The sequence below is a fragment of the Colius striatus genome, chromosome 3 (genome assembly GCF_028858725.1).
Source record: "Colius striatus isolate bColStr4 chromosome 3, bColStr4.1.hap1, whole genome shotgun sequence".
Lineage (NCBI taxonomy): Eukaryota > Metazoa > Chordata > Aves > Coliiformes > Coliidae > Colius > Colius striatus.
In genome coordinates, this window is record NC_084761.1 from 12,964,224 (window position 1) to 12,989,297 (window position 25,074).

At 40.6% G+C, this 25,074-nt stretch overlaps 1 protein-coding gene across 1 annotated transcript in view; it reads right to left on the minus strand.

Annotated features, from left to right (window-relative positions):
* Positions 1-25,074, minus strand: part of MAD1L1 (mitotic arrest deficient 1 like 1) — a 374,437-nt gene that overhangs the window by 212,620 nt on the left and 136,743 nt on the right. Inside the window, exon 12 of the mRNA XM_061992527.1 lies at positions 2,777-2,917. Within this exon, the coding sequence (XP_061848511.1) occupies positions 2,777-2,917 (141 nt within the window). The remainder of the gene's footprint in view (positions 1-2,776; positions 2,918-25,074) is intronic.

Genomic DNA, 25,074 nt, shown 5'->3' on the forward strand with positions numbered 1-25,074 from the left:
CAGCAGTGGGGCTGCTGGCAACAGATTAGGGCTGCCAGAAGAAACAAGAAAAGAAACAGTACCAAAGAGCTCTCTGCTAGGGAGCACAGAAAGATTCGGTAAATTAAGTATTCTGTAGGAAAAAAAGAAGAAAACTAATGGTGATAAAAGAAGTCAGGGAAAGGAGACTTGGTGCATGGTGTGAATTTTAAGGTTTATGAACAAAGCTGAAAGGCAGAAGCTACAAAATGTAATGCAAGAGGATGCCTTCGCCTTAGAGGCTCTAAGGGCTGTTTTTAAACTCAGGATATTCCTGGAGCACAGCTATGCCTGCAGCTATGCCTCCCCAGCAGAGCTGCAGTGCACAGGGACTGATGGTGCAAGGGCTGCTCCTGCAACAACCACACAGCATTCCCAGTGCATGCTGAGCTGCCAGAAGCACTCCTCTGTGGTTATGCACAGTGCTAAATCCTCAGTTAACCAGGGATCTTTCCACAATTTAACCAAACTTAGCAAAAAGTGATAGTGTCAGCCAGGTCTTTTCAGCTCAGATCCATCACTCACCCTCGTCACAGCCTTCTCAGACCTTGCTTAGATCTCATCAGAACAGTTGTGTTCATTGTTGGTTTGCTGCCACATGCATTAGGTTCACAGACAGGCTCCTCTCATTCTCCTGTGCTATCATACAAACTGGTTATGTGCTGCCCTCCCAGCCCATCCACATCAGGAGCTCCTGGTATGCACTGACGCTTCTGCTACACTTAAGTGTGTTGAAGTTTTCCTTCCCTTCCCAGCCTACTCCATCAAAGACTTTCTCCCACATCTCAGAAACAACTGAGGCTCCAAGGTGCCTCATTCCTGCTGTCTCTTCTGTTTGTGAGATGAGTCATTCAGGTGTCAACATTTCTAAAATTTGTAGAAAGGCTCAGCAGAGCTGGGAGGGTGCAAAGCATTATGGTGGAAGTTATTAATAGCTGTTATCGACCAGTTCTTTGATCTAATGGCAGTTGATTACAGCTGCTGCTCCTGATGATGAGGCACCAGGAGTTCTGCCTGTACCTCAATTTCCCTTTCCAGCTTTCAAATTTTTACTAGAACAAAAAAACTTTCCCACAAAATTTCTACATGGATGGGGTCCAGCAGTCATCATTGCAGTCAGAAAGGCAAACACAATTAAGTGAAGTACAAAATGTTGCTATACCTGGGGAATACCAGCTCTTTGAATCCTGTTTCTAGCAGTCTTTGAAAGGCTTAAAGGTTGACATCACGCACAACAAACTTCCAGAGAATACAGGCTCTTTCTGAAATTTTCCATGTGGCCCTTATCCATATCAGTGAAAGCAAACTTATAATTCACTTTCCATAAATTGATTCCCATGCTCTTACATGCTTTCATCTGAAGAAGAAATGGTAATTTGCCATTGCCCAGACACCACATACATTCGACCTGTCAAACAACTCAGGAAGTTTCCCACCAACAACCAGAGCCACTGTTGGAAACAACTAAGAAAACAGGATAAAATAGTCACCTATCAACTATATGGCAGCATCGTTTAATCCTGCTCTGTCTGGTGGTAGGCAATACAATGATCAAAAGACAATACAGAAAAACAGCAAGGCAGAGAAATTCAGGCAAATTTCCATCTCATCTAATGTAACCAGCTAATTTCTCTATCAAGTTGCCCAAAACTTCACAGAACTGTTTGGAGAATCAGGGATGAAGTGAATCTGTACCATAACACTGGTCTGTGCCACACTACACTTCCCTGCTTGCTAAGGCTTTAAGGGTTACTGGAACCAGTATCACCTGACTGAAGCCCTCACCTACCAACAAAATAAAAGAGCATTTTTAAGGATGTCAAAGAAGTTTGTGCATAGTGGGACAAACTATATGGCTTGAATGTGAACCCAAAGAGCACCATTTTCTACAAGTTTTACTCCATTTGAATTATGGTGTCTATAAATATATATGACAGTGGAACTAGGCATGATTAAAAGAAAACTCACATACTTATGACTATTGTAAAGCCTATGTAATAAAACTGCCAAGCTTTAAGATCACAGACAGATTCCAAATATTTCAACATCTGACCATAAAGAAGTCTATGACAAAGTACAACAGAGAAGAGAGGAACTATTTGGTAAATACATGTTAACATTTAGCTCACTACAGTCACATTTTGGATTACAAATTTTCAAAAAGGGAAATAATATAAGAATCTCTTCAAGAACTACTTCTGTCTTTGGAAAGAATGATTTTTCTTAGAGAAAACCTAGAAAAAGCATTTAATAGGGTTACTGGTATTCTGGGGTTTTCAAGCCCAACACTAATAAATGAGGAATTAACAGCAGACACACACTTTATTTCCTCAACCCTTAAAGCTCTTTTAAACACACACACACTCTCACTCACACTGCCTACAGAACAGCCCTGTTACACACACAATATAGTGAATCCCTTTGACTAGATCACAGAGAAAACACTACACCTGGTACATTTTATCACCCCTTTACTTCTCCTTTATAGAACCTTTTAACTTGTGGAGTCTAGCTGTCACTCCAGCCACGCAGTACAGCTGTGCTTAACACACTCATCACACCCAAAGTTGATTATTCTCAGCTTCTGCCGGCTTCAGGTGTAGAGCAATAACTTGTGGGGCTTATTGATCCTGGAATTTTCAAGTCTGAATTTTGCAAATCTGTCTTATGTGAGAGGAGATCACATCACTAGGCAATTCAATCTTAAAGGTCTCAACTACTTTACCCCAGCAGTTAGAGCATGATGCTTCTTTATTACCTCCAGCTCGGTGTTATGAGCATGCAGCTTCTGCACCATCTCCTCAGCCTCACGCATGCGCCGGTTCAGCTGCGGCGAGTGCTCCGAAGGGGTCAGCTCGCTGTCGTACGACTCCAGAATTGCTCTCATCCCATCACGCTCCTGCCAGGAGGAAGAGTAAACACCTTTAGGGATAAAGCCCCTGCCCTCACTTGAAGGAGATGTTTCCCAGAACAATAGCCTACATTTTTATCTACTGTTCTTTCTACAGCAAAGAAACCTTGATGGATACACGCTCATCATTTTCACATCAGCATCAAGCCACAGATGAACACACAGTTCGAATAAATGTTGCTGCTCTGAAAACTGAAAAACTAGTCAGTCTTGTGTGTATAAACCATATATCCCTTGTAGGAAAGCAACATGCATACACTCGAAGAAGCAGATGGCAACTCAAAAACAGAGCTTGACTTCTTTTAGAAGAAGCTATTCTTATTCAGCATGGCTGAATGGATTTCTTCAGCGAAATATTTGGTGTAGTACTTGACATTTTTCCTACCGAAGAGTTCCAGCAACGAACAAACAGAATTGTCACAACGAAAATGAAACAGATTTGACAATGAACAAAGCAGCTGAGAGCAAATATCCTCTAAATGGTATGTGACTTATCACTCGTTAAACACTGTGGTGTTTACAATAAATATTTTTTTCAGAGGTTAAAATCTCACAGACAATATGTTTGGCTCACTTGGCTGGCAATTATAAGCAAGCATTTGCAGAGAACTACAAAAAGCAGAATCCCTCTCTCCTCCCTGAGAGCATTTGCAGTCCCAAGTATAAAGCTTGGGCTGAAAGCTAAAGGTAAAACTTTTTGTGGGGGCTCATTTGAAGTACTTCCTAATGCATTCCCAACTTCAGACAGCACCTAACACCTACCTCCGAGGCACTGAAGGAGAAGAATGGGGACAAAAGGCTGAAAATTTCAGAAAGTCAGGTGTGTTTTAAGGAGATTACCATTTAGAGTGCAATATGCATACAGGGATTAGCCAGCTGATGAAGTGTTTTATCTTTTCACTGCATGGAAGAACCTTGGTGTTTGTGAGGCTACAGAAGAGAGTGGAAGAAGCATAGGCCTCTGGCATAAATCCAAAGAGCAAAAAACTCAGGAAATCTGACAGTGCCGCCTCTCTTTCACTGCTGAAACTTGCTACCTTGCCCTGTTACAGAAACACACAAGTGCTCTGGACAAACTAGTTTTCTCATGTGAATTCTGCCATTGCAAACATCCAAAATATCATAAGATCGTTCAGCTCTATAGTGATGCAGTTCACATCCAGACCAGGTTATTGCCACATGGAACCTGGAGCACTTCATAAACCCAGCTTGGCCACACTGAAATGCATCACTGTGATCCTGCTCTCTTGGGGAAATCAGGAATTGACAAGGTAGGAAAAAGGTCCTTTCCCCCCATCCCCAAATGAAAAAGGCTGTATTTCAGATAGTGAAGGTGATGCTAACTGCCCAGCAGAGCAAGCCTGTACACAAAGGTTATCTCCTCCTTCAAAATCTAAAGGTCAAAGACTGAACGTGGATAGCAAGTGAACGCATGTGGAAAGGAAGGAACATTCAAATTCGAGGTGTGAAAACAAGACTAGGGGCACTGCCAGAGGTACAGTGTGAATTCAGAACATGTCAGGGATTGTAAGGTCAGACAAGATGGTTGGGTTGGTCAGCTGGTAAAAGGACCCCAAGACCAAAGGACAGCCTGAGGCTACAGGAACTAAGTTAATAAAATAATAAAAGAAAATCTCTTTTAACACATATAGTACTGGAAGCTATTAGGAGTTCCTTGCTCGAGCCTGACTGTAAAGAAATATTTTTCCAAGGAAAGAACAGTTTTGCCATAGTATAGAAAGAATTATTTATCTGACAGGCATAATAAAGAAAACAGTTCCATGTTACTGCAAAAGAAAGCACAAACCCAGCCACACCACACCTGCCTTGTAGAGAACTTGTTTAGCAGAAAGCACTACAGGATCACTCCACTCTCCTTCTCCCACCCCAACATAAACACACATCACCCAGTCTGTCCAGTGAACTCTCCATAATGCAAACTGCTTTTGCTCAGGAGGTGGCTTTCATTCCCCATTTATCGCAGAATCATTGCCTAGAGCAAAAACGAGAATGTAATGATGGCATTTAGTGAAGGTATTGGTTTGGTCCTTGCATGTTGTTGCAATTAGACCTGCAATTACAGCATCCTCTCTCTTTCTCTCTACTCCTAGCTGCTCTGATATCCTGATTTCCTAGCAAGTATCTTTCATTCAATGTGATAATTTAACACTGCAATGCTCTCCATTACAGCTGGGCAGTCCCAAATCCTTAGCATTTTTTCAACAGCAAACAGGACCCATGGGAATTCCCATCACACTCAGCTTCCAATTAAAGGCTGAATATTAGGTCATTCAAGTCACCCCCCGGCAAGATCCTAGCAGTTCCCTGAGCTGCTCAGCTTCAAGAGGGCAAACTTATGCTTCCATGTTAGGATGGGAAAACTGCATAGGAGCAGGATGTCCCTACAGGCTGTCTTTCCCCTAGAACTAACTACAAACCTTGCCCTTCAAAGCCTTTCTCTTGAAGCAAGAGTAAACTTCTCAAGAAAAAACATGTGCGGTAAACACAGCACAAGCTATATTGGAAAAAAAAGGTGCTGAAATAAAGGGCAGTACAATTAAACACTTGATCCTGGAGCTTAGTTCTCCTTTTTAATTATTTCTAACTATTAATACTGTAATGAAATCAATTCTCAGCTTCCAACAAGTGGTCCCCTGCTCCATTTTTAAAATTTCTCCCCATCAAGAGCACTTACTGAAAGCTTTTCCCTCCCTCCTAAAGATCTTGTTAGTTTGGCAGGAAACAGAAGTTCTTGTTGAAAAGTCCTCTGTCTAAAAGGATTCTCTAAAATGTAATCCTAATTTAGTAATTGCTGGAATATTTCCACATCCCACACAACAGGATATTGCCCAAGCCCCATCAAAACCTCCCCAGGGACCTTCAGGTGCCCTTTCTAACCTCATTCCAACACCTCTGCTTTCCTGTTTTCTATCAAGACAGTATTCATCAGAATTACCAAGAAGTGGTTCCTTGAGGAATTTCCAGACTTTACCCAGCACCTATGCTAACTCAACACTGACCTTACACTGGCACACTTTCCGGTGCTCTTCACCTTGACCAGTTTCAAATCAACACCAGCACAGAAATGTATCTTACTCTGAGCTCACTTTTAATGCCCTAAAAGCAGAATAATCACTTTTGATGTTCATTATAAATCTAGGAAATTAATGCCCTACAGCAAACTCTGGTGCTGCAGCTTGCAGCTGTGTTTGAGGAGATACAAGTTTGAAAAAGAGAAAGGATAGGGATTTTTTTCAAAGGTTGAACAGTTTCCTTTCTTTCCGCCAGCAACAGCCAATTCACCAAACAAATATGCCTCCTACTACTGCATAAGTAACTAAAAAGAAAACGTGTTTTATAATCTTAACTACGAACTAGAGCTAATCCTATGAAATTCCGCTATGGGGAAGTACAAGATGGCAACTCTACAAAATGCCATCACTAAGATAAAGCTTCTGTCCAATCCTCTCACCAGCTCTTCTTCTACTTCCTCTCTGTAAAGCTGAAATTTGACCCGGTTGGTGAGTAGCTTGAAGCTAAGGGAAGGTCTCTTTCCCCAGCATTCACACACCAGAGAACTACCAGAGTGATTTAGAAACAACAGCAATACACAGGGGGCTACTCCGGGACTTTTGGGTTAATTTTAGGGAAAGATCTGAGAACTGTTCACATAAGCACCACCATCACCACCACTACCAGCATTCCCCACATCACTGCAGCAGTGCTACTACACATCTCCAGGGCTGCCCATAGCCTCCAAAATCTGCACACCGAGGGGTATGAGACTGATTCCCAGCTGTGTATTAGAAGCAACTGCAGAGTAAAATATGGACAAAAAAAAATTTTGAAGCCATCTGACCTCACAGACATAGATATAAACTTGAGTCCAATTCCCATTGATGCCTGTTAGCCCCTCCTCAAACATACATACACACAATTCACCACAGACTTTCTAATTAGTTGAAGAAAAGAAAAATCAATACAAAAGAAATTAAAGTTACAAATCTAACTGAAGTCAGTCACACACCCAGGGAAAATTTGTTCCTGGGGTAAAGTTTATCTAGTGTCGTAATTTTATTGAAATCCTATATCTTCCTATTGACTTTTATCGTTTCAAGCTGGATGCCAGACTTATCATTATTAGAGTCTCAGTGTTGCTTGCAGGCCCGAGGTTTGGGGTTGGTTTTTTTCCCTCTTATAAACAAGCTGTAATTGTCTGGTTTATTGATCAATAAATCTTTCAACTGCCTCTCTTCATCCAGCTTCTGTTCTGGTAAGTCTCCTGCACCGTTCTCTGAAAGAAAATATAGGGTGGTTGTTTTTTAAAGAACAGATTGTTTTGTCATTAGCAGTGAAAGAGCAGGAATTGTGCTGGTTGGTTCCGATAATGGCTTTTTAATGACAGATTCTAGTCACAGTAAAATCTGCTTTATTTCCACACGAGTGAACTTCAACTATTAATCCACAACCCAAATGCACAGCTCACTTGCTCTCTCACTTCTGCATGGGTTAGAGCCTGGCAGAGGAGACAGACTTTTTAAAGTGGAATCATAATGACATTTCCCACTTGGTGGTTTCTTGATGGTACAGAAATATTCCCGTTCCTAGTGTTAGATGAGCTTTTTGTTTAATTAATGATAATTTTTGGAGAATGTTAATAGGTTGCTTCATTATAGGAAATCAGTGGCAAGATTTCCCCCTCCTCTTCCTCTCCAGACTTCTAACTCCAAATTAGTTGTAATAAGAGAGAATTTCAAGACTGAAGAAAGATATGGAATATCAACATCAAACAGATGCTATTTGCAATCAGGTATAATTTAGCTAACTATTCCTCGTAAAAACACAAATAAAAGAGAAAGATGGCTGTGTAAGAGGGGTCTATGCTTTCTCGCTTTAGCTGTACAAATACATAGAAAAAGGGAGATGGTAACTGGGGCCTCACCTGATGTTTAATGTTAGTAAAATTAGCAGTGTGAGGTATGGGAACATAAGCCAAAATATGGCCAGAAATAAATGAAGAATAATTAAATATAATATTAGACTGTGTCAGGACCTATTGACATAACATATCCTTAGGATCCTTCAAAAATTAGTCACATTAATTTCCGGTCCTTGAGCTCCATCTTTGATGAACTCGGAAACGGCAGGACAGGCCCTAAAAATAGGACAGAGGAACAGACCCAACCTTTTAAAAGAAAGACGGATGTGAAGATACAGTGTCTGGCAATTACAAACCACTTCAACATTTTGGTATCTCATAAAACGCTTGAAGAAAGTATTAACAGTCAAACTGTAAGTACCTACAGAAAAATTAGGGACAAGAAACAATCAACTGAGCCTTAATGTGAGTGATATCAAACCATCCTTATTTCCTTCTTTGACAAGTAACTTGTCTACTGAATAAAGGCAAACAATAAATGTGATAAATCTCAACTTCAGCGATGTGTTTATCAAAGACGAGGATTACAATTCAGCATCTCTGTAATTTAGAGAAATGAATTTGTACCAAGGTGATGAAATTCATGAAATCAAAGCAGAGAGCCCTGCATGTTGTTTAGCAACACTGATAGCAGGTACCATTAATAAGCTGCAGCATCAGTTAGCATCTACCCCTTCTGAAAGGTGCCTGTTTGCACCTTCCTCACAGGAAACAAGCTCATTAGGATACAGGCAGCTGCCTTATCTAGTGAATGGACATGAGGCTGCAGACAATTAACAAGCTCTGCCCCAACCTGATGGAGGGATTGATAAGGAATTGATATATGGTTAAGACTTACTTTGTAGCTAGGCTTCTCTCTTCAAAGACTATGTTCACATCCCATTGCCTTACAGAAAATGGTTGGGGGGAAAAAAGTAAAAGTGACAGCAAGACACAAGAAACAGGGACCTGAAGGCTGAGCTGTAGCCACAGCACATTTGGTTAGAATTTGCTATTATAGAAAGGCAACTGAGAGAGCTACATCCCCCCTCAGCTCATGACCCTCTTGGAGCACTGCTAAGAGAAGCTAATTGAGTCTTCCAAAACAGATAAAAAAAACCCCCAAGAGTTCCATGCCAAACAAACCCATCAAAAACTAAATTACCAGAAACTTTTCAAATTCTCCTTGTCTAGAGCAGCATCTACTATCACCAGAAGGCAAGTGATTTACCCTTTCTCTGCCCACCCTTAACTTTCGTAGTAATCATCTGTAAACCAAGTTTTCTACTCCCAAGCCTCCAAAAAATTTCCTTCTCAGCTACAGCCATTTCCCAATGTTCCTCTCTGTGGCTGACCTATTTTCACATTATTTTGCAAATTAGAACTGACTGCAGACACATATGTATATACACACCATTGACTTTCTACTCAAGACCTCAATTAAAACAGCATTTACAAAAAAGTCCATTAACTCCATAAAAACATCCAGTGGATTTCACTATCCTTGCACTGACAGGAACACTAGAGAATGGTTTTTCAATATACCTTTATTTCTCCAATGTGACTTTCTAGACATCAAACTTCTGTTTGCATTTTTTCCCCTCAAGCCAATGTAAGGCTATAGCAGGAGCCTAACGGCAGATTTAACCTATAAAGAAGTCCAAGTAGCTCCATCTGTGTCTTACCTGATTAGGTGGAAGAGAGGTCAGAAAGACTGCTGTGTCCTATAACCACATGCACACGGCAAACTAGGAACTAAGTATCCCCATCTCTCCCATCATCTCCCTACAGCTCATGGTTTTCGTCACTCTTTCTGTGACTCTAATAACAGAGACATTTTCCTCCTCCGAAATGCACCATAGCATTAAGGTTGAACATGACCTTTCCACTCAAAGTTGGAAGTCTGGAGAAAAGCAGCTACCGGGGAAATTGCGGTGAGAAGAGAGCACAGCCAAGCAGAGAGTCTGAGAAAGAGGATCAAGGCTAGTTTTAGGTCCCATAACAAGGCATTCAGAAACTCTCTCAGCTTCCCAACCATCATCTCTTATATTTTGGAGAGGCTCTGCAATCTGACTGCTCTTTTGGCAAGCATTGAGCAGGAAGCTTAAAATGTACACCTACAAATACCCATGTATCTTATATTTTCCTCCAGATTTATAGCCCTTCCTTTCCAGCTCTTGTCCCTCACCTCCAACACTTCTCTGCAGAGAGCTCAGCTTGCCTTATATCCTGGCATTGGACCAGAGCTAATAAATCCACTGTAACTCTTTTAATCTGTCTCTGATAAATCCCCTGCTTACTATCTTCTTGAAAATTGTGCATGGTCTCTAAAAGCCTCGTTTTGCTTATAGCACATACATATGCCAGCTGACAAGCAATCATACAACTGACACTGCAACAAACTAAATATTATCTGACTAAAATACCCCCGGGGTCCTCTTGCTTCACAGCGAGTTTAACATGTTTAGTTATGTTTCCTAACCTCCTGCTGCTGTGAAATAGTTTTATGATTTTTCTTTATTTAACTCCCTTCTACAGGAATGCTCACCACTGCCTATCTCCAGCACAAGCTCCCTTTTCTATCTCAGTGTATTTCTCATCTCTTCACTCAAAAAATCCCCTCTTCTTTCTACCATTTTCTATCTCAGTGTATTTCTCATCTCTTCACTCAAAAAATCCCCTCTTCTTTCTACCATTTCTCCTAGCCCCACTGCTTAAGTGGTGGCCTTATTCACCTGCCTCAGCACAGGGCCACTCTCCATCTGACACTGGTAACTGACACCATGTGCACAGTTCATATTTGAAAAATGGTCATTTATTTAAAAGAAAACAAAATTAATACCACACCTTCTTTAGCCTAAGCCAGTAGATTACCATCACTGGCAGAGGGATGACATATAACTGAATAGGAAATGTATGCACCCTTACTTACTGGCCATAGGAAACTAATATTTTATTCATCTATTCAAGAAAAAGAAAAGAAAATGAAAAAGCCTTATTCAACCCTGACAAGAAAGTTTTTGTGAGGGTGCATCAGATTCTTCTATTCTACAGCACATAAAAATTCAGCCCTATATTCATTACTTACCCTCAGATTTCTTTTTCCTCCTGCCTGCTAAGTAACCCAGATATTGGCCTCTAAATCTCCTAACAGCCAGTTTCCTGTAGTTTTAAACACTTAAATATCATGAACTGGGGGGAAAAGTAAACTGAACCGTGCTCTAAGCCAGTGCAGTGATCTCTGCAAAAATAAAGGAGAAGGAATCACACCACCATTTGGGTTCTGTTCCTGTGGTATTGAGGTTAAAACAGGACTGAAGCAAAAGGCAAAACTCTTGCATCAGATTTTGAGAGGAGAGCAAAATCAGAGGCCTGAGTTCATCCCATCAGCTTAACACAGCACATACCGTTGAACTTGAAAAGTAATTTCTTGGTCCCTTTATGATGTGCCAATGATTTCAGAAATATGACAGCTGTGGCTTTTCAACAAAGGCAAAGAAAAAGGGCTTTTAGCCAGTCCTTCAGAATATACATCACCTGACTGCTTCATTAGAAAAACATTAGCAATTTTCCATATTTTCTTAATGAACACAATATTCCTTCTACTCTCTCTAGCATATAAAAGACCAGTGATTTCAATAACTTTCCAAAATTACAGAATCATAGGATAGTTTAGGTTGAAAAGGACCTTTAAGATCATGAAGTTATCTCCTTGGTCACCCATTGCATATCTGCATTATCTTTAAAGGATCCTCGTGGGCACAGGAGCCATAGCTCCTTGCCTTCAGAGCCCAGCAATGACTCGTAAGGAAGAGGACACTACACAGAGTCAGCTGAAAAGTCTGCTGCAATAAGAATGTCTCGGGCAAGCAAGTTAAGTAACATGCACCTACACACATGCGAAGCCTACAGACAGACACTCACAGCACCTACGTTGTGAATCATCCCTCCTGATCAAATTTGCAAGCCATAGGTAGGGTTGAATGCATCCATACCAAAGGCCTTTCTGTCCACTTTACAGTGGTGTTACAATGTTTTCACTTAACAACTGTTTGAAACTTCCTTCAATACTGTCCTCTAACTACTGGAGAACTGCCCTGAAGCCCACAGCATTCATACATCCCCACAGTATTCACACATCCTCCTTGATGCAGAATACAGAAGGTAAAAACCCCAACGGTCCACACATACAATGCCACATCCAGTGTCTATCCAGCTCTGATGCTCAAGTGGTTATCTAAATCCATAAAGTATTTTTTTAAGTACAGGAGGCATAGTGTGTAACTTCTGTACTACATGAAGCAAAAGATACATAAACATATTCTTCTTGAAATGATAATAATCATAAAGGGTCATTTCTCACCCAAGCCATGCTCCCAACAGTAAGACTGGTCTAGCTTAAAGGACAGGTTATTTAATCACATCCAATGATTTATCTAGGGCAAAGCAACAAGAAGCTGTTACTTCCATCTAAAATTCCATGACTTACCTGGATGTGGTCAAAACACTAACATCACATTACCCAACACATTTCACATCACCCATATGATGTGTGTTATCTGTCTTAACTTGTACCTTTTGAAAATATGAATGAACAATCATTTTAATACTTTGAGTATATAAGCCAACTAAAAGAGTTAAAAACACAAACTGCACCAAGCAGCATCTCCTCAGCTTTTTTAAAGATCAGTTTACTCTCTCAACCTAGAGCACGGTTCAGACAACACCCACACAACATGTCTCATTAGTTTAATCAGGAGCCATCATCAGGGTTTGCTCTCAGACAGCAAGTAAACACCAGGAAGCTCAGCTGCTCTTTAACCTTGTGAACTGCACTTCTGAAAGAGTTTTCTGCATTTAAAAAATAAAATGTGTCATCTCAGTGCTCTGGATTGCAGCTTCTCAAGCAGAGGTTTGTCATATGCTGGCACTCAAATCCCACATAAACATCAGCACGGGCTGGCAGCAAAGACCATGAAGCATCTCTGTGTACCTGGGACCTTGCTCCTCTAGAGACCCAAATACGGTGAAGAACAAATTCGGATGCTTAAGGACCAGGTACAAGGAACCCATCAGGCAGGTACAAGATTGTGGTGCTTTACTACCATTCAAGTTACACCTCCTAACTCAAAAAAACTGACATTTAACAAATACTTTTGGAAAACAAGCTCCCATTGACAACTCCTCCAGGTATTTGTATTGATCATATAAATATCCAGTCTCTTTCTGAACCCTGATAAATTACTGACCTTGCCAGTTTTCTGATGGAAATGAATCCCATTGCTTTTCTCATTGCTTGAAAATGTATTTTCTTGTATCAGTTTTTAATTTGCCACCTTTCAGCTTCATTGAACACCTTTGTTCTTGCATTGCTCAGACAAACAACAGCTCCCAAACAACTTCTCTAAACCGTTCATTCATTAGACTGCGCTTTCAACTTGTCACCTCTTATTCAGCTACTTTTTATGGTAAACACATCCAATCTTCAGTTTTCCGGCATAACTGCTTTCCCAGTCTCTCACACTCCCATCATCTGTTTCTGACTGCTGCTCTCTTTCTGCAGCACCCTTAGCTGAAGTGGGTTGATGAGGAATAAATGAAGAGAAGCAGTGAAGACGTATCCCAAAGTCACTGGTACATGCTCATCCAGCCCCTGGCTGGCTGAAGAGCTCACCATGCCAATGGCTGCTGCCCACAAAACTCTTCACCCACAGACCCCACTCCACCATCACGACCCCACATATGAGGACCCCCTAACTGTGCTCAGTGCCAGCTACATAGGTTGGCGAACATCTACTGCTCAACAACTTCAGAGGCCTCAGCCCATTGTTGGAGATGCAGAGCAAGATGTTCTCCCAAAAGCTGCTGAGCCAAGGGATAGCAAAAGCCCAGTGACTTGCACTTTGGCAATACGGTAGGTAATAATGTCCTCAAACACCCCTTAGCCAAGACAGAAGATAAGAGGATGTGTGTCTGCACCTGAGAAAGAATCTCAAGTCTTTGTGACAACAGCCCACGGACAAAGAATTCCTCACATTTTAAACATTTCAGATATGAAACTATTACCTTAAAATAGCCTACGAGCTAGTAGACCTAATATTAATACTATCTGCCACTCAGTGAACAGCTTCCTTTTACAGTGTCACCAGAGTGCTGGTTAATTCATGCAGACAAAATGACGCTCCTTTCTTTGTTCTCCCTCCGCTGCCTCTGCAATATTAAGACAACAAAATCTTTCCTCAAAACTGCACTGACATCAAGAACGTTACGCTCAAACCATTAGACAAAACATGAAGCACTTAAGTCATGCTTCATTAAAAAGAAGTGGAAAACTCAGTTTACCAGAAGAAAAACGTTATTTAGGAAATATATTCATGATATACATCTGAAAGAGAATTATGATTAAATGTATAAGACCAAAACATTCATCAGTCTTTTAGTTAACATTTGACCACAAAAATATGAATGCTTCTATTTGTTTACATTTTATTTTCAACAAAACCACACAGCACTAAAGAGCAGAAGCACACTATCAAAAAATCTTCATTGCAAACTAAAGCCACTGGTTTGCTTTCACACTAATGAACTGCCATGGATTAGAGAACAAAAGGGACTTTTGTTTCTCTACTTCCAGGCACAACTTCAAAGCAAACAGAAAATGGTATAATGACAGAAATGGTTGTCAAAAGGAAAAACAGAGAAGTCTCTCCCTGCCAAATAACATCACGGAACAAGGTGGACAGTTAATGATGAACTCCCACCTCTATGCTGTCACACACCCACAAATGGAGAACTTTCTGGATAACTTGGAGGCACTCAAATTGTAGTTTACCCTTTACCATGTTCCACATATCAGAAAGACAATACAAAGGACACTCAACCCACCATTAGCAGAATTACAGAATGTAGAGTTTGCAATCAATAAGTCCTCAAGACTAAAAACTTGAGAAAAGACCCATTTGCACTGCAATATTTAAGCATGCAACAGACTCATCACCAAATCTGTTTCATCTCTGGAAAAAAGACCATTTTGATGTGTCAGGAAACACTATCAGAGCTATTTTTATTAGTCTAAATAATCTTTTTAAAAGAAGTTTAAAATGAAGTTACATATCTGTTGCTACATAGGGTGGTTCTGCTTCCATTTGTAAAATTCATATTATATTATTTAATAAATTGCTTTTCTCTCTAGATGCCTTACAATAAATCTGGCCACTGCTTTCCTGACCTAGTATAATCTTTCTCAAATACAGCTTTATCTCACCAACAAATTCTATATGAGATGATGCCATTTTCAATATAGTCTATTAAAAGCAATAGACAGGATCAGACTTCCACAGCAGTTATGGTTTGAAAGCTGCTCTGGAGATTGTCTACCTCAACCTTCTCAGCTCTCCTGGACGCCCCATTCTCTCCAGAAGTGTATTTCAAGGGATTCTTCCAAGCATGAATGGATCAAGCTCCACTATTCCTGAAGTCCAGAGCTGCAATTCCGCTATTTGCCTTGTTGTCTTCTCTCAGGAGTCATTTAAAATTACTTTAACAGCATCCTTACCAACTACTTTAGATTGTGCAAAAGAGAAATCAACAGAAAATCACTTGATACCACAAGCACATAGAAAAGGTTGGTTTAGAAATGAAGGGAAGACAAAAGGTAACAAGAACAAATAATTCCGCTATAATTTATGACCACTTCATAATCCCACTCGTCAACTTATTCCAAAAAGTTGTTCTTATTTTGCTTTCAGGTATTAATTTTCAGACTTGTTCTTATCATCTCACCTCCAATAACAACATACATGAGCTCCACCACATTAAAAGAAGGTGTGACTACTATATTGTCTTTGTCAGTGCAGTCTCAAAGATGCTACCCACAATTACTAATTCAGTAGGACTCTTCAGCTCATTGAGGGTAAGAACAGAAAGACCCAAAAAGCAGCAAGCAAGAAGTTTCTACCTCTCTCTTTCTGTATATATCAAGGATGCTAAACACACACATAAACAAAATCAACAATCAAGGTTATGCAAAAGACTTCTTGTGCAAAACACCTGCCTCAAGTCCACGGGAGAAGTAGTGCAAATCTTACAGCATATGTCAAATCTTTTCAACTTTTTCCCTGAATCAAATTAGTTATTAATGAAACAGTTTATGATTAATACTCATTTAAGTCAAGAAGTAAATTGGGGAAAAAGCTGACAGTTGAACACGAGCAAATCAGATTGGCTCCAGATATACATAATGAAATGTGTCTATGTGAAGAAAATACTATTGCTGTATCTTCAGAAGTCTTTAATTTCTGAACACACTCTGTTATCAGATCATCAAGTAATATCCTCTAATGGCATTTCTGAAATGTGACGCAGAAGGTACAAGTAGTTGATGTACCTGCGAAATACAGATGTACCTTCTAATGATCTAAGTGGGTGAGGTCTCACAAAGGCTTGTGCTTCACTGACCACATACACAAAGTTCCAACAGAGAGCTCCTTTCAGACAAATATTGATCTCATCCACCTCAGGCTCACTCGTGGAGACCAGCCTTGCTCACAGGCTCTGTTGTTTGGAGTTCTCCCTCTGTTCAACATGGTAGGACCAAGGAGCTACGGTCACGGAGGGAGAAGAGGGCAAAGCACATTCCATCAGTCCTGTCAGTCCATACTCTGAGCTGCTGGGGCGCCGCCTCAGAAAAATGAACAGAACAGAAAATACCTGCTAGAAATGACCTCCTAAGCCTAGATACTAGGCAAAAAATCGGTACCTATTTCTCTAGAGCAGTCTTACATATTTGAAGATATGTTTCTCTGCAGTATCTGTTAGCGTAATTCTTCACTATTTCCTCTTACTTTTTACCATTTCACTAGATGATAAAAACCCACTCATCTCGAGAAACAGAGAGGAACAGCTGTAGCATCTCTCACACAGAGTTATCCAGACCTGACTGGAAGGCGAGCCAGGAATGAACGAGATGGGGATTAAGGACAAGAAATCACTTTGTAATTGAAAACTCAGAGCCAACCACCATGAAGTAAAATGCAGGAAGGCTCACAAAGCCACACTAAAAATCAAAGCAGAGAAGAAATATCTGTGGTCTAATACTGGATTAGGACCAAATTTTTATTAATATTCTGTACCTGCACATCCCACAAGTTAACCCATAAATTTAATTTTAACACTGATCCCTAGAAGCTTTGAATTTAAAACCCAATGTGGTACTAATTGAAAACCCTTCCTCATCAAGCCTGTGGTATAGATTGTGTAAAGACCTGCTTCTCCAGGGGACACAGAATGGAAACTAATTGTATTTAGCTTTCGGATGTGTAGAAAAAAAAATACAGCCAGTTCAGCATGTATGTGGAGGAAAACATGAAAAGAATAAATAGCTTGAAAACTAGGGAGCTCTGAAGTTTTCACCTTAAAAGTAAAAGCAAGAGAATTACACATTTAAAAAATTTCAGAGGAACACAAGCAAATAAAGGAATTAACCTCCAGCTGAAATGTGGGTGCTTCTAAAAGGATGTACCTATTCAAACATATTTTTCTTTATCAACACTTTATAAACAAAAGAACAGCAGCATAACAAATGAACTTTTTAGAGAGAGAATCTCCCTGCCTCTTCCTGTGGTACCAAAAGGCAAACAGCTGCTCACTTTTTACATCACACACACCGTTCTCACATGGGCACACTGATGGGTTTTCTGACAAAGCAAACTCTTATATAAGATACCGCTCTTATTAGCTCAGATCAGAGAGTGTGCTGTTAAACCCTGCAGGTACCACACTCTGCAGAAGTTGCTCTCTTTATTTCACAAATTATATGTAATTGCCTCCTTAATATCAGCCACTGAATCGAGTTGAACACTATAATTCTTCTCTAAAGTCAACATTCGTGCACTTCAAACATATATTTCACACTTAAAGAATACTTTTTGCAACAAAAGCTTAGAATTGAATTACTAGACAATTTAATTCCCTGATACAAACAACAAAGAGAAAAAAAAAGCCACTCCTCCTGTGCTCCAAACAATTTCTTTTTCACTAGCCACAGGAAGAAACAGGGGGTCTCTGAAGTGGTTTTAAATTCTTCCACTTGAATGAACGGTACATGATTGATACGGTTGTTATTTGTAACACCACAGGAGCGTGTTATAAATAACTTGGTGTTATTTATAAGGGTTGTTGCTGTTCGCACACCAGTGCAGCCTGAGAGGCACGGCATCCCACAGCAAACGCTGGCTGTGAGGAAAAGTTTTCCTGTGATGCCTGCACAAAGTAAGGCACATGGGTGATCTTTGTTGGCAATTGCTGGAGGCTGGCACAAACCACGGCACCAGGGACAGGCATGAGCCTGCTTGGGCATCGCACGCGTGGGGCTCAGCAAGTGCAAATAGGCAAGAACCTCGCAGGCGTGATGGGAGATGGGAAACAAACACGAGCTGGGCTTACTTCTGCACTCAACGTGAAGAAAACTCATGTTGCCTCTACTGTGCCTGTTTCTACAACATTTTAAACAGCCGCGAGGCTGCTGACCAAGAAATGACAGCCTGCCTGTGCTGGGTGGTTAAAGCAATCATTAAGCACTTGCTCAGTGTGGACCTGGAGCTCGCTGAAAGGGGAGGACAGTTACTCATCACTAATGCCTTCCTTCACGCCATTCTCCTGCTAACCTTGCTAATGGTCTGGCATACTAATAGATATTCAGGATTATTTTCTTTTCCTTTCTTCTCTTCTACAGTCTTACCCACTACGTTATAACTCATTTAATTACTGATAAATCATCTCCAACAATGTATGCCAAGTCTAGCTTTGAATTTCTTCAAGAAGTGTGATTTTATCCCTTAGCTTCTCCTGCTTTTTCACTTCTTGTGGGAATAGTTAAACTGCATTTCTCCAATTTGCTGTTAAATGTAAAAGATTACAGTCAAGTGGTGCAAGTTTCACACTTCCCTGCCACTCACAGATGACATTAGTCTCTTCATTATTCATACCTACCGAAACAATGCTGTCTCCTGGCACGTCAACTTTGAAAAGTAAATGCAATTGAAGTCTTCACCATGCAGCTCACAAAGAAAGATATCTGCACGTTATAATTGATTCCTCTTCTGATCTTACCAGTTAAGAAAAATAATTGAATTTGGTACCCTTTTTAACATATTCACATCTCCTTTACAGTTCTGAGTTGAACATACTCCCTGCTTTTGTCCTTGGTCTCATTTTCAAAAACTTTTATCTTTAATTCACCAGTCTAGCAGAAGCAAGAGACTCTCCAGTCTGGGGAAAACTGGAGCAGAGACAATTAAGATGGGAGAGAAGCATGAGGAAAAATGTGGTATAATATATGCAAAAGCAGATGTCTTTCGAGGACACTGTTATAAGTAACTTGCTCATGAAACTCGTCCACTTAGAAGCACAGAAGTGAAGAACTACCCACTTTCTAGCAGTCAATCTTTAAAGCAGCCTATTATGGAAGTTAAGCACCATCACCTCCATTTTCCAGAACAGAAACACTAGGTGAAGTAGTTATGGTCATTCATCAGCTCAGAAGAGCTGGGCTGAAACAGTAACTACCTGAATCAACAAAAAAATTACTTTGAATTGTAGGAATAAAAGAGCAAACATGAAGGTGCTGCTTTGTGACACTGTAAGGAGATCATCTCTAGAGATGAAACCCAGAATTTCTACCTGTAGCCATTGATACTTTGTCTTGCCTCTTATGTGTGCAAAGGAACTCATACAAAGAAATCATTCACAAGTAAAATCTTCTCACTTTATTCTAGAGTTAGCTTTCTGCTGATTTCGCTTCAGAAACTTTGTTTTCAAACCAATTCTAAGCAAAGAATATTATTGAATTGTTTAGTTTGGGAAGGGAACAAAAGAAGAAAGACCATTTCTTTCACAGCAACACGTTGGATAGGCTCATTTGTGCTGCAAAGCAGACTACTTGTCAAGCAGAAAAGCACAAGTTTTAGGTCACAAACCCAGAAATGGCTTCCCGTAGCACAAAGCCAAAGGCTTCCTTGTAGTTTGCACCTCATATACAGGCAAGGAAAGAAGCCACCCCTGATCTCACAGATAAAAAAACCCATCCTTCAGCAAAACTGAACAGCGCTACATCTGCAGGCTGCGTCGTCAAGCTGCTGAATTTATATGCAGCAACAGAACCATGTACGGATCAAATAAAATTAATTCTGTCTAATAACAAATTAATTGTCCATGCCAACCTCTAATGTCTCCATCATCAAATGAATTTCTGTGTTATTTACCCACCACAACTTCCCACGGGGAAGGAGAAAGACAGCTGCTTAGATTAAAGAACGAAACAGAAGAGCCTCCTAGACAAAGGATCTTTTCATTTCCTAAATGATTGCTCTACTCCAAAACATCTTATGAGAAATAACGTTGGGGGCTTTTTGATTCTTTCAACAAAACCAAGATGCAAACTGCCTGATTTGATGCTGCTATTTCATGGTCTCAGGACTGAATGCAACAACAACTAGCAGTGGGAGAGATAGGCTCACTTACAAATAATGTTCCCATTACAAGAAAAATAAATTGTCAACAGACCTAAAAAAGTGTATTTTTCTCATTTTACATTCTTTGAGGCATGGATCACTGTAGCCTTCATCTTATTTATTGACAACAGGAACGTTTTTAAAAGGCGTGTAAGATGACAACAACAAAACCCACTTTACAGTAAAACTAGGCTATAAATTCTTTCAAAAGACCAGAAAATTGACACATGCTGCCAGATCCCCACCGTTCTTATTTTACAATCTTATTTTAATGTTCTAAAAGCATCCAGAATTGTCCTGGTTGGCTATACCACAGAATAACTCTCAAAATCATCACCTAATGGACGAGTTTTTCTGGGACATGAGAGAACTTTCTCTGATAGCAATGTCAATGCTCCATCCCACTTAAACAATCTACTTCCATGTCCAAGGACTGCCCAAGCTTAGGGAACTAGCTCATAAAAGAGATGGACCATTTAATCCTGTAGAAGTTGTAGGAAGAGAAAGGCAAAAGGGGAGAAGACATTCCTCACAGAAGATTTGGAGAAATTCATGTCTCTGACTTGATCAGTCTGACAAGTCACTATTTTTCATCAGGAAAGCAGCAGTAAAAGATACAAGAGACCTCTTACTTAGATAGAAGTCAAAGAGCTTTGTCATGCAACATACAATGCTTACTTGAATGGGGTTTTAAAAGTTTATTACTTGCAGAGTTGTCAGGAGAACGGGAGACTGAGGGGAGCTCTTATTAACATTTATAAATATCTAAAGGGTGGGTGTCAGGAGGTTGGGACATCCCTCTTTTCTATAGTAGATTGTAACAGGACAAGGGGTAATGGGATGAAGCTGGAACACAAAAAGTTCCACTTAAACATAAGAAAAAACTATTCCACCGTGAGAGTAATGGAGCCCTGGCACAGGCTTCCCAGACGGGTTCTGGAGGCTCTTTCCTTGGAGGTCTTCAAGACCCGCCTGGACATGTTCCTATGCGACCTGATCTAGGTGACCCTGCTTCTGAAGGGGGGTTGGACTAGATGATCTCTAAAGATCCCTTCCAACCCCTACCATTCTATGATTCTATGATTCTAACTGCCCAGTAACATCTTTCAATTGCTCGGGGTATCTTCATTACAGAGCCAACAGCGGGACTGTATACCGTGTTTGAACTTGTCAGACCTACTGTGCTCAAGTGTTCTCTACAGTACGGAGTAGTCCTACCAAAATCCTGACCTGAATGCCCCCCCACACACAGAGGAGAGCAAAACCTGTGAACAGCAAAACTATAGGGTATGAACTGGAAGAAATCTTACAAAAATGAGCACAATCTATCAAACAGGAATTTAATTTATCCTAGTTGCAATGTTTTTCTACACAGAGAAGATTAGGAGCCACAGACTCACTCTTCCATAGCAGAAACAAAACAACTCTTAGTTAAGAAATAAAGCAGATGGCCCATGTAGATTAAAGAGTAGGTACACCACGCTGCAACAGCACACTGCTGCGCACAAATCCCACAGTAATTACAGCAGCAGTGTTATTTCACTAATGATGCCATGCCTGTGAACTGGGACAAATTAAGGCAGAGACACACGTGCTGGTGACTTGCAGCCCAAGGGAAAGTGAACATGATGGAGGGACAGACGTTGAAGGGAATCGCAACAGATTATACGCTGCAAGGTACAGGCAAGCAATATGCAGCCCCAACAAAAAAGGAATATGGGAAAGGATGTATTCATCTGTCCTAGATTTGTATGAAACTGATGTTCTTCCTAGAGACTATACAATGGAACTTTCTCACCCTGCTAGCATTTCAGGATCTTTACTTGATAGTCCACTTTTCCCTAACTTCTCTAAAGGCTGAAGATCACAATCCCTGTCCCTGACATTCTTGGTCTGCCTGAAGCAGCATAAGCTGGAACATAAGAGGTTCCAAAGAAACACAAGGAAGAATTTCTTCACTGTGAGGGTGATAGAGCACTAGATCAGCCTGCCCAGTTGGGTTGTGGGGTCTCCTTCTCTGGGGACATTCAAAACCCACCTGAACAGGTTCCTGTGTGACCTGCTCTAGGTGGTCCTGCTCTGGCAGAGGGATTGGACTAGATGATCTCTCGAGGTCCTTTCCAACCCTTAAGATTTTGTGATTCTGTGTGTGACAACCACATCAAACTACATCATCAGTATTAACACATAACTTCCAAACATCATGAACCACCAGGGCAGTTAGTCTGGACTCTTATGTCTAATGATCACTGCACAGCTTTCCCCACTGAAGAGCAGATCAGTGTTGTGATGTACAGGAGGACCTCAGGGGTGTGCAGTGACAAAGTGATTCAGTTTATATGCTCACAACTTTGCACACTCATTCAAGAAAAGCAGAAGTGCAGCCTGGGCTCAGCTTTATATCCCCAGGAATATAAGTGTGCTCCAGTTCAAAGTGTTAGTAAATTCCAGTCAGAGAGCAGGGTGCAGGAATATGAGTCTCACTTAGGGAAAAACCAAGGAAAAGCCATTTGAGGCAAAACCATGAACCTCCCCTCAAATGAGTCCCTGGATTAAGTAATGTCACACAACCTACACTGTATTTGAAGAGGTGTGGCAGCTAATACTCCATGACAATGATTTCAGGCTGTTCAACCTGTCTGTAGCAGCTCTTTTTCTTGGACCTCTAGGGACAGAAGTGCAGTTTGTAACGTGCCTTATTGGATGTTATTGATGCTGACTATTTCTGGGCTTCAAGATTTGGCAGGTGGTATGAGTTTTCCTGGTCTGGACCAGTGGAAAGCAATCCAATATTATTTTGTACTCTGGATGATTTTAAGCTAATGAAGGTCCTATTCTTTTTTGTAACTCCCCATGCAAATGTTAATTTTTAATAAACTTCACCCAAGTAGGATTTAAAGCTTATCTCACAAGACATATTTAGAGCAGTGCCATGGTAAAGTAATTCTGGGAAAGAAATATGTACAGCTGAAAATAGGATATTTCTGCATGCTTGCTTCAAAGTCTACCAAGAGTTCTCTGCACAGACTGACTTGTCGTCAGACTAGTCGTTGCGCAGGACTGGAATTATTAATTAACAGTCAAAACCTGTGCCTCTCAGGCACACTGCAGATGAACTTCATTGTCACTGCGAGTTCTGCACTTCGCATCAGTGACGCAGGAAGGCTGGAGGTAGTAGAAAGGGTGGGAAGAGCAGACAGATTTTGTTTAAGCTTCACAGGGCTGGAAAGGTTAATCTGATGCCAACAGGCAGCATGTCAACTGAGCAAGAAGCTTGAGTGTCATCGGTCTTTGATGATGAGGCTGGGAGCTGCTTTGAGGAAAAACACGCAGAGGCTGCAACATATTGTAGGCTAGCACGGGCCACACTGCCAGATAAACACGAAAGAGGAACTCTGTACTTGGCTAGGCTCCAGTTTAAGAGGGCTTCAAAAAGTTGCTGTTGCTGAGGGGCAACATAGAGCTTGTTACATATCTGTCCTTAAGACCTTATAATTAATTCAAAATAATTAAGCTTAATTACACGAATGGCAGAAAGACTTCTACATATCGTTTTCAAAACCTGTTGAACAGTCTCTTCAAATCTGTAACCCCCCGCAGTCTTGTGTTTTACTCCTTCAGAAGTTAATTAGGGAAGAAAGAGTTTCAAAATGTATTCAGAGCTACCACATATCTAGGGGTCATTTGCACTGAAGACAAGCAAACATACTAATGGGAAAGGTGCTGTGAGCATCCGAGCTTTCTTCGCAACATTCACGGATGCAAGGACAGAATTTACAACCTCCCTTTTCTGTCGTCAGAGCCATTCAGAAAACAGTGAAAACACTGAGCCAGACCTTGTTAGTGCTTTCATTTGCTTTTAAAAAATATTTTTAAATATATTACATATTTATAGAGATGTATTTAAGACTGCAAGTCCTCTTTGCAGCCACCCAGATAATTACTTATCTTTTTTCAAGCACCATCCATCCCAATCAGCTACAGCAGAGTTGTTGTCCTAATCCCTGCTTGGAGAGCACTTCTGCATCGTGTGATCTTACAAATTTGGAAGTGACTAGACCTACCTCCAAGGGGCTATCATTGCTCTCTTGTAGCAGTACCTCCAAAAGGAATTCTTTTGTAAGACACAGTGTACTGCATGATGTGGCTCCAATGCAGTCTCAAAATAGACCAACTGTTTTGACTGAATAAAGAAACCATTTGTTAATTTGTTAACAAAATATAAACCTCCCTTATATAAAGTACACAAGATAGATGAAAGGGAAAAATGTATATATGTTGTCTACAGACCCACACACATCACTGTTAGGAAAGCTTGAGATTAATTCTCTGGTTTTGTTAAATGCTTTGATATTTGCTCAAAACCAATATTGCACACACAAAATGATGAGTCTTACCACTTGTGCAAGGGAAATAAAGTGTTACAAATTAAAGTACTATTTACTTTTTTAAAGCATCAGCCCTTGTTTCCATCTGTCAGAGCTCCTGGAAGCAGTGTTGGGTTGGCCCTGTCAGGGACTGTACAATTTATCTGCTCTACATCACACACACATCTCCCATCTTCAATAAGTCCGAGCACTCAACATCTTTTCTGCTGGCAACTATATCACATTCCTTCAACCACACTTAGCAATAGAATTGAGTCAGCAGAGATATTAAAACAATATTGGTTTCCTCTACTATAAGGAACCAAGTGTAACATGTTACTCTCTGAATTA